A 10,303-nucleotide genomic window follows, 5' to 3' on the forward strand; every position below is an offset into this window, starting at 1 on the left:
TTATTAGGGGGTCGAGTTGAACAGGCTCTTTATCAGCTCCCAGACAGTAACAGACAAGGGTGGCAGAGCAGTCGTTTCCAGTCAGGTTGAAAACAATAACAGTACAGCTGTACTGGGGAATTCCCACAGGAATCAGTTTGTCGTGAGTGACTGTGTCTCACTCCTTTGCATGGATCTCCTGAGGCAGAACAGTGGTACTCTGCGTACCACTGAGTGTAACTCTATTCAAGTACCTCCTGTTGTATCCACAGGCCTTGCAATTGATCCCCAAATACGGTAATGCTGTGAACAAGGCAAAACATTTCACTCCTGCTCCTTTTGCTGTGTGAAGTAGATAACTTACTCTCACTACTCTTCTCTAGGTACTCTTCTCTTCTCTGAGTCTGGTTATTTAGTGTTAGCTATGGAGCTGTGCTTACTCTTATAAAGGGGTTGTCCTTGCAGAGTCTTGCATGCATTGTCTTTGCATAGACAGTCTTTCTCATTCAGTGCCCTGCTTTGTAGCTGGAATCAAGCCATTTATGTTCACAGTTTATTTCATAAGTGTGACCATGACTTGTGTCCTCTGCAAAGCAAAGGAGTTGCTTTCTGTGCCCTATAGTCCTGTGTGGTGAAGTTCCATGTGTGTTTAAGAAAAATGGGGCACAGGAAGATAAAGTGATGCTAAATCCACCCCTGTGTCTGGCACATAACAGAGCTTTCAGGATCATGCTGGACTCTTGTTGAATTAAGGGTTAAAGATTGTATATGCATGTGGGGATTTGAGAATGTTACTGTTTGTGTTTATTTCTGTTGGATATCTCAGAAAACATTTTAACCTTGGGCTTGATCTTCGAGGTCTTTTCCAACTTCATAAATCTCTTCTAGGATAATTTACTGAATAGAGATATTTTTTTTGTAATTGATCTTGTAATTTTTACGAGGTCTCACCTATATGGCTGGTTTGTGGGGTAGGGGTTTTTTTTTGAGTTTTGGGTTGGTTTTTTCCCCCCACTATTTTCACTATTCCAGCCTTCTCTTCAGCTTAGAACTCCATACCCTGAAACCCATCTCATAGAATGACAGCTATCTGAAATGTTATCTGTCTGAACAAAACTTCCTCTTATTTTCATATTTTTCTAGATACCTGGAGTTGTTTTGGAGTATTTTTGAGCAAAAATCTGTTTTCTGGCTAAACTATGGCTTTTCTGTAATTCTTTGTGTTGTAATAGCAACATCCTGTATTGTTACTACAGTTGATTTTTTTCTGGGCTGGTTATCCTGACCAGTTCTCAAAAAGTTTGAGTGAAATATCTCATGTTATTTCAAGCTGCAGTGTGTTGTTTTCTCCCGTTCTAGGCTGTCATTTGCTGGTATTAATGAGCAATGAGGTTCAGTTTTCTTTAAAAAAAACCTGTGGGGCCATTCTGAAATAAATCCCCCTTGTGGCTGGAGAGATGGCTGGAGAGGTTTAAGACCAAGGTGAACGGGTGGTGTTACCTGTATTATCCTGTGTCTCTGTGGTCACTGTGATGAAACCTAATAAAATTTATCCCCCCAACTGTAGAGCAGCTGTGTACCTTATTCCCCTCAGATGAAGGCCTGACTATTGACCTGAAGAATTTCCGGAAACCCGGTGAAAAGACCTTCACCCAAAGAAGCCGCCTCTTTGTGGGGAATCTGCCCCCAGATATTACAGAGGAAGAGATGAGAAAGTTGTTTGAGAAGTATGGCAAGGCAGGGGAAGTCTTCATACACAAGGACAAAGGCTTTGGTTTTATCAGGCTGGTGAGTGACTTGGCACCTTTGGGGAGTTTTTGTGGTGATGGCTCACACTGGAGCAGTACTGCTAATTGAAAGTAGTAGGTGTTCAGATGTCTTGCTGATTAAACCTGCTGATAATCTTAGTAACTGGAATATGGGATTAGCTTCCAAATGGTTTGTCTAGAGCTTGTTATGAAAAGAAATGTGAATTTAGGCAGCTTGTGGCAGGAGTTATGAGAGATCTGATGAATTTATTCTGAAATCAGCTGGTAGAAAGCTGATAAAAAGCCCCACAGGAATATAATGCTATTATAGACAAAGTGAACTTCTCCATTTCTGGAGTACGGAATTCCTATGGGCGTAGTTTGTCATGCAGTATTCCTGGAGTGATTAATGCTCTTGAGGTAGGGAATCTTTAGATGGTCACGTTGAAGTGTGTCTGGAAGGGAGGTAGCTACCACCATGGAGTGGTTCTCAGATTTCTATGGGTCATGCACCACCTTTCTGAGAGCCCCAAAGTGAGTGGATGAGGTTCCCACACCCATGTCTGGGCTGTTTTCATGTAGTGCAACTGCTTGGTAGTGACTTAAATGAGTGGAAAGGTGTGAAAATGGCATAGAAGGTCTTTCATAGGTTGTCATACCATCAGCATTTCCTTATCAGACTTGGTTAATCATTGAACCTTGATTATTTTTTAAAATGTATTTATTTTTTAAAAAAAGGTGCTTTGTAGCCTTAATATAATTGTGTGATAATGATAATTTCATTGTTTGCCTTGTTCATACTGGCTGTTGGACTAAACTTACGCATTTGTTACATATTTCTCACCCTCCCCGCCCCCAAGCTCTGCCTGTTCAGTCACTGATGATAAGGAATAGCTGTGGTTTTTTGGCACACTTCTTACCAAGCTGTGGGAGAATCATTTATTTCTCTCAGAAGTACATGTTATGGAGAAATAAGCTTGTGTTTAATTCCGTGCCTCACTGGGAGTTTTAATGGTGGTTGTTTTTATCTGCAGGAAACTCGCACTCTGGCAGAGATTGCCAAGGTGGAACTGGACAACATGCCTCTCCGTGGGAAGCAGCTCCGAGTGCGCTTTGCCTGCCACAGCGCCTCGCTGACAGTCAGGAACCTGCCTCAGTTTGTGTCCAATGAGCTCCTGGAGGAAGCCTTCTCAGTGTTTGGCCAGGTGGAAAGGGCTGTGGTTATTGTGGATGACAGAGGACGATCCTCTGGGAAAGGCATTGTGGAGTTCTCAGGGAAGCCTGCTGCTAGGAAAGCGCTGGATAGATGTAGTGATGGGTCTTTCCTGCTAACTACGTAAGTGCAGATGGGGAGAGGTGCTCTGCTGGCATGTGCAGGTTGGGTGGCTGGTTCTTAACACCACAGTGGGACAGATGGGGCATGAGGTGGTAGGGGATTGGCCTGGGGAGAACTTTATTTAGCTTTGTTCCAACAAGAGACAGTCTGTGCTGAAGCTCAGGTCTGAAAACTTTCTTCTGGGAAGCTGCTAGTGGGGTAAGTGCATAAAACTTCCAAATAAACTCTTTCTCCATAAAACAACTTTAGGGCAATTAAAGCAGCCTTTAAGAACAGGACCTGTTTCAGAGGCCATCCGTATAACTTGTTTGGAAATGAAGCTCAAGTGTTTTAATTGTACACTGTGGGTCACTAAAGGGGAGAGTCTTGGGATGGGATTCTGCTTGGCAGCATGCATTGCTGGGGTGGAATGCCACTGTGGGCATGGGATCTGTTGGAGAGGCTGCTCAGATAGATTGGATTGTTTAGAGTTTTCACCATTATAAACTGTTTCCCCTGTGCTTCAATGTAATAAGGCAGAAAAGCATGTTCTTTCATAATTATGTGAACTTGCTCAAGCAAATAACCAATTCCAGTTGCATTCCACGGAGCAGTTTGTTGCTCTGTTAAGAGGGAGCCATTTCTGATCTCTTGGAAAAAAAATTACTGTATATTTTGTATTATGCTTCTAGAATTTGTGACTAGAACACTTCCTGAAATGGGGCTATATTGCTCATTTTTAAAGTAATTTTTAAAGTTTTGTGCTTCACACCTCCTGTGGATATGTAATAGCACAGCTGTACACAAGCACATTCAGTTTCAAAAAGCAGGTTTTGCTTATTTATTTTTTAACACCTGTTTTTCTCCCTGTGACTCCTTGAGGATACCAGCATAGTGGGTAGTGCTCTACAGGAGGATTACTGCTAGAGAGCTTTTGCTGATTCAGAAGTCTGTACCTGAAAGAACCATGAAAACAGATTTTTAGAAGTGATCATGCAAAACTAATCACTAGCAATGTATAACTTAGGTTAACATTCAATCTCTTTATAGCTATCAGTACATTAGGTTCTGGTACCTAGGACCACAAACAAGTCTGTTGTTCCTTTCTAGTTATGGTTTGGTTTTGATTGAACTTGTTCTGGTTTGTCCTAGTTCAAGACAGGAAAGTTAGATAAACTGTTTGAATTGGTTCATGTTAGAAAATAAGATTATTAATAATGGAATATGTCACATCAAAGCAAAAAGTTGTATTATGGATCTTCCGCTGAGAAAAGGGATTTTAGCTTTCCATATCCTGCCTTGCTGCTGGAGCCTGGGTACCCATTGCCACTTGGCACAACAGGATCATCTCTTCATTTCCCCAGTCCTGGCACATGGGACTGAGGAGCCCACGGGAAGCTGGGGTGCTGCTTTGTGCTGGGGATGAGCAGTGTCAGTGCTGTGGTGGAGAGCTGATTCAGAGACCAGGTCAATACTTTCTTCTGCAAGCAGAAGCCAGGAAGACAGAAGCACACATGTGCAGTGTCTGTTGTGAACTGCACCAGTGGATTCCCTGGGGGGTGGAAATTCAGGCAGGGGCCCAGTGGACCTTCCTAGAGCACAGTTGCCAAGCAACAGTAGCACATGGTGGCCTCACCAGGAGGGTATGACTGGATGGTACAGCCTGCAGCCTCCAGTGAGGAGTGGTGTAGTGACTCTGCTTTAGATGGCCATAAAAAGGCACAGATGGACTTGTGCCACTCTAGAGACAAGACTTCATGCTGGGTAGATCCTACTGGAGCATGTCAGATTCCAGTTAAGCTGTTAATTTGAACCAGTAGCTACAATTCAGTACAATTTTGGTTTGGATTAAACGGAGATTTTGATCAACAGTTCCACTCCTATTCTAGAAAAAAGGAAAAAAAGAGTGTTCAAAGTGATTTCTGGTTTCACGTTGGTTGAGATCCGCAGCTGCTCTGAGTTCCTTTGAGCAGTGCTAAAAGCAGTGTAAGTTCAGACTTAGTACACATGCTTTCCACAACTGCAAGCTTGTTCTTGAATTTTCTTGAGAGCACCTCACCTTTTCTTTACAGATTCCCTCGGCCTGTCACTGTGGAGCCCATGGATCAGTATGATGATGAGGAGGGTCTACCAGAGAAGCTAGTCATCAAAAACCAGCAATATCACAAGTATGTGCCTGGCATGCAACAGGAGATGAGAGTGCCTGTGGGCTAGTGCCTCAGTCTTAGAAGGGTGGCTCATCAGGTCATCCTTTTCTCAGTAAATGTGGCCTGACTTTGGAAGGAGAATTCCATTCACTGTTCTCTTGCCATGATTGGCTGAAAGAAAACAGTCATTTTGAATCCACACTCCTGGATAAGACTGGTAGCCTTCTCATATTTTGTATAAGTCCATTTCAGTTCTTGGAATAAAAAATAAAGTCAATTTGAGATAACACAGATGATATGAGATTCCCTGGGAAGTATTACAGAAAGTCTATGTAGGAAACACTTGAACCCACAATAGAAACTTAAGGAATTATGTGACTAGCATTAGGAGATTGTAGAGCTATCCAGATATAAGACCAGAGTTTTAGAAGGCTTCCCAGTGTAAGTAGGAATCCTGTGATCTGAGCAGTTGGCATTAGCAAACCATGTGAGCTCATGAATTTTTCAAGTAAGGAAGGTGAGAGCTTCAGGATGTGGGTGACTGAATTAAGAATAGTCCTGTGCTGCAGGTGCAGCGTGAAAATAACATGCACATTTGGGCATTGTTTTTTTCTGGAGTGCATCTGTCCATAAGATGTGCAGCAGGAGCAAAGGCTGTTGCTTTCAAGGGTATTTCTGAATCTCCTTACCCAGAATCTCTTGGTGTCTTATGAAAGCAGTGTCATTGCCTGTTATGGAGGAGGACAGCTTCCATGCAGGAATGAGATGATTCCTGAGGAGCAGACAAACTGATGTCTCAGGCAGAGTGAACTGTTAAAAGGGCCTGCTATTGCATTTGACACACAAATGGAGTTTTCTTGGTTCCTCCTTGCTCTCCTGAAGCATTCACTAGCTCTTCATTGTTTGACAGGGAGCGTGAGCAGCCTCCTCGGTTTGCACAGCCTGGCAGCTTTGAATATGAATATGCCATGCGTTGGAAGGCTTTGATAGAGATGGAGAAGCAGCAGCAGGAACAAGTAGATCGCAACATCAAGGAAGCTCGAGAGAAGCTGGAAATGGAAATGGAAGCAGCTCGCCATGAGCACCAAGTGATGCTCATGCGGCAAGGTACCGGTCAGAGATAAATACCGGATGGGAACAGGGCCCTGCACCATCCAGGAGTGGGTGGCTCAGTAGACTGGCTAGAGACCACTGAAGGTGAGCCATCGTGGCTGCTTGTCTTGTAATCAAGCATGGTAGCAGCAAATGAATGGAATCATAGAATCATTTAGGTGGAAAAGATCAGTAAGTCTAACCATTAACCTCCTTTAAGGTACTTGTAGAGCAATAAAGTCTCCTTGAGCCTCCTTTTCTCCAGGCTGAGCCCCCCCAGCTCCTCAGCTGCTCCCCATCAGACATGCTCCAGACCCTTCCCCAGCTCCATTCCCTTCTCTGGACATGCTCCAGCCCCTCAATGTCTTTCTTGTCGCAAGTGGCCCAGAGCTGGACAGGATTTGAGGAGTGGCCTCACCAGTACCCAGTCAGGGGGACGGTCACTGTCCTGGTGCTGCTGGTCACACCATGGCTGGGACAGGCCAGGTGCCACTGGCCTCTTGCCCACCTGGGCACATCTGGCTCATGTTCAGCTGCTGTTGACCAGCACCCCCAGGGCCTTTCCCACTGGACACTTTCCAGCCCCTCTGCCCCAGGCTGGAGCTGCAGGGGGTTGTTGTGACCCAGGAGCAGGGCCTGGCACTGAATCCTGTTGGACCTAACATGGAGAGATGTTACTGTATTGGTGAAGGGTTTTTTTTTGAGTTTTGGGTTGTTTTTTTCCCCCCACTATTTTCACTGTTCCAGCCTTCTTCTCTTGTGTGTTAAGGTTCTCATTCAGGAATTCATAGGCAGTGGCATGGGAGATGAGTTTGATTGTGTTTTTTGCTGTTGTCTTACACAGATTTAATGAGACGCCAGGAGGAGCTGAGGAGAATGGAGGAATTGCATAACCAAGAAGTACAAAAACGTAAACAGTTAGAACTCAGGTAAGGGGCAGGCTGTGAAATGCTGTGAATCCATAGTGGAATAAAACACCTCTTGACTGCACCTAATTGTTCATTGTGACAATTTAATTATTACCTAAAGTGTGGCTGTTACTTTGGGCCTTTTTGTTCATAGGGCACAGCTGGTTTAAGATGGAAGAGTTAGGAGTTTCTTCCAATTGATTAGTATTTGCTTCTTCACAGTTTTGTCTCTCATTTAAGCTCCTTTAATGAGGCAGATAGAAAAACCAAAATCTCTGCTGTGAGTTAGTGGCTTCAGCGCTGCAGATTGGGAAATCCCATTCCATCATCTCTATTTTCATTTGAAGGGTAGCTTAGTCTCAGATTTTTCTCTCCATTGTAGCAGTTCCTGGTCTTGGGGTCATTTTGAGAAGCTCCAGGAGGATTACCAGACTATTTGTGTAATAGAAGGGGCTTGAGAGCTGTCAGGCTTGAAGCTTGATATTGCATGTAGTCAGCATGCATTTGGGAGCTGCTGTGTACATAGAATCATTTAGGTTGGAAAATACTTCTAAGATCAGTGAGTCCAGCTGTAGATCTAGCACTGCCAAGCTCACCGTGTCCCTAAGCACCACATCTACACATCCTTTAAATCCTTCCAGGGATGGTGACTCCACCACTTTCTGGGCAGCCTGTGCCAATGCTTTGTAACCCTTTTGGTGAAGAAATTTTCCCTGATACCAAATCTAAGCTTTGCCTGGTGCAACTTGAGGCCATTTCCTCTTATCCTGTCACTTGTTACCTGGGAGAAGAGACTGATTCCCACCTGGCTCCACCCTCCTTTCAGGCGTTGTAGAGAGTGATAAGGTCCCCCTAGAGTCTCCTTTTCTCCAGGATGAGCCCCTCCAGCTCCCTCAGTTGCTCCTCATGAGACACATGCACACAAGTATCTCGTGGTTTTTGTTTTTTTTTTTTTACAATGAGCTCCTCAAAACTGAAAGTTTGAAGTGTAAAGTTTCCAATCAAGATCCATGAGGCAGCACTGCAACACAGTGATGCAGGTGGTTGGTGTATGTTGTGCTGATTATCCTTGGACCTTTTTTTACAGGCAAGAGGAGGAACGCAGGCGCCGTGAAGAGGAAATGAGAAGGCAGCAAGAGGAGATGATGAGACGCCAGCAGGAAGGCTTTAAAGGGAATTTTGCTGATGCGGTACGAGTGCTTCTACGTTTCCATTACATCTGTACACTCACAGTAGATTTTTCCCTTCCACAGCACAGCTGTCTGTGGATTTTTAACTTGGTTGGAGGACTGTACATGAGTAGTGCATTCTACCCTAAATTATTGACTCCCTCCAATCTTAATACAGTTTAGCCTGGAAACTATAAATCCCCGGGTTCTGTTCCACTGCTCTTCAGGTAGGACTCTCTGTAGCTGTCTTGCTGTACAGGAAAATGTATGCTGACTAGTTTTATTCTAACAGCAACACACACTGTCCTGAACCACTGCAGCAGAACCCTGTTGTGATTATATGACTGGCTATATCCCTAGCCTGCAGTCTGTCTTAGTCATGATAAAATTATCCCAACTTGAGGCATTGCTGCAGGCATGGTGTATGCTTGTACTTAAAAGTCAGTTGGTCAAGTATTTTTTTTGTAGTGTAACCTGTGTGGTAACCTGCCTTTTAATAACAATATCTCTGGTTCTATAGAGAAATGCCTTGCAATCTGTTTCCAGTCCCAGCCACCTTCTATTGTGGAGGCAGCTGTAGGGCTGTTCAGGTGGTGTAATGGCATTGATGCAGTTGAGGGGGGCAAGTGTTTAGTGCTTACTAGTGAAAACCTGGCCCCTAGGCAAAATAGCTAAATATATGTCAAACCAAAAGGGCCAAAAGCATGGCTGAGCCAAGTGTGGGAATATTCTCCTTGTGCAGCAGAAATCCTGATTCCTCTAAATAATACTGCCTTTGTATGATAAATAATGGCACTGAGACTACAGATGAAGTGAAATCTGTCTTCAGTTACCACTGTGAAAAAAGTAGTGCCCTCAGTGAGCTGAGGAGGTGCTCCTGGTTTTGCAGTGAGAGAGATCTGTGATAGGTGTTCCTGATGCTTGGTTAATAAGAGAAATTGAACTCACTAAATGGTATTTTAGTGCAAGTGACCCAGTACCATGTCTTTATGTAAGCTTGTATTTCTTTCAACAGGAAAAGCTTCTTAGCTATGCTGAGGGAGTAGCAAAACTAATTCTATCTAATGTGTCACTACTGCTCAGCACTTCTTTCCATAAAGATATCTTTGGTAAAGTCTGCATGTGCAGCTTTGCTGCTGAATGTTTTATTACAGTTCTGAAAAACAATCTTTTAGAATGAGGTATTTTAAATAAGACCTGTTCATTCAGCAGCTATCATGTGAAGGTTGCTCCTGTCTTTGAGATTTATCCTGGGAATTACTTTCTACACATTGTTCAGTAGTAAATCCTCAGAAGTCATTGAATTTGTATAATTGCCTTTTTTTAAAGCCTGATTATCAGTTGAAATGAGTGTCTGTCTTTCCAGAGGGAGCCACCAGACATGCGAATGGGACAGATGGGTATGGGAGGTAAGAGTATTCTTTGTTCCTGTGCATGTTCATTTCCTCTCTTACAAAATCTGCACTTTTTTTTTCAGTGATTTCATTTTATTGGCTTCTTATTTAGAAACTCAGTCAAACTAATCTCCCAGGCTAGTAAGAGGAAGTATTCATGTGACAGGAAACATAACATGCTGTAAAGCAGGATCAGTTTGTCTTGACCTCATAGTGCAAAGCTGGTTAATAAAGACTGGGACTCTGTCCCTGCATGGGGCAGACCCCAGTCACTGTGTGTGTGTGCCAGGACTATTCCTCAGTTTTCTTTTCCAGGTACCATTGGCATGAACAATAGAGGAGCTATGGGTGGTACCAATGTCCCAGCTCCTGCACCTCCTGCTGCTGGTCCTGGAGCTATGATCCCTGATGGAGCCATGGGAATGGTAATGTATCTCCATCTGCTTTTTGTGCACACCTTAAATGCAGATTATGTTGTTTCCAGTATTAAGCACTAGCTGGTGAAGTTGAAGCTTTTTTATCTACCCAAACCTGTTGCTTCACTCCTGCTG

The 10,303-nt window shown here is 43.7% G+C and overlaps 1 protein-coding gene across 1 annotated transcript in view; it reads left to right on the forward strand.

The window, feature by feature from the left end:
* The first annotated feature begins 1,552 nt into the window (after positions 1-1,552).
* NONO (non-POU domain containing, octamer-binding) overlaps positions 1,553-10,303 on the forward strand; it is a 10,885-nt gene continuing 2,134 nt past the window's right edge. The window contains exons 1-8 of the mRNA XM_008636178.1: positions 1,553-1,767; positions 2,762-3,063; positions 5,115-5,210; positions 6,100-6,296; positions 7,126-7,210; positions 8,277-8,379; positions 9,725-9,767; positions 10,068-10,177. Coding sequence (XP_008634400.1) covers positions 1,687-1,767; positions 2,762-3,063; positions 5,115-5,210; positions 6,100-6,296; positions 7,126-7,210; positions 8,277-8,379; positions 9,725-9,767; positions 10,068-10,177 — 1,017 coding nt within the window. The 5' untranslated portion in view covers positions 1,553-1,686. The remainder of the gene's footprint in view (positions 1,768-2,761; positions 3,064-5,114; positions 5,211-6,099; positions 6,297-7,125; positions 7,211-8,276; positions 8,380-9,724; positions 9,768-10,067; positions 10,178-10,303) is intronic.

Source organism: Corvus brachyrhynchos, unplaced genomic scaffold (assembly GCF_000691975.1).
Source record: "Corvus brachyrhynchos isolate BGI_N302 unplaced genomic scaffold, ASM69197v1 scaffold346, whole genome shotgun sequence".
Taxonomy (NCBI): domain Eukaryota; kingdom Metazoa; phylum Chordata; class Aves; order Passeriformes; family Corvidae; genus Corvus; species Corvus brachyrhynchos.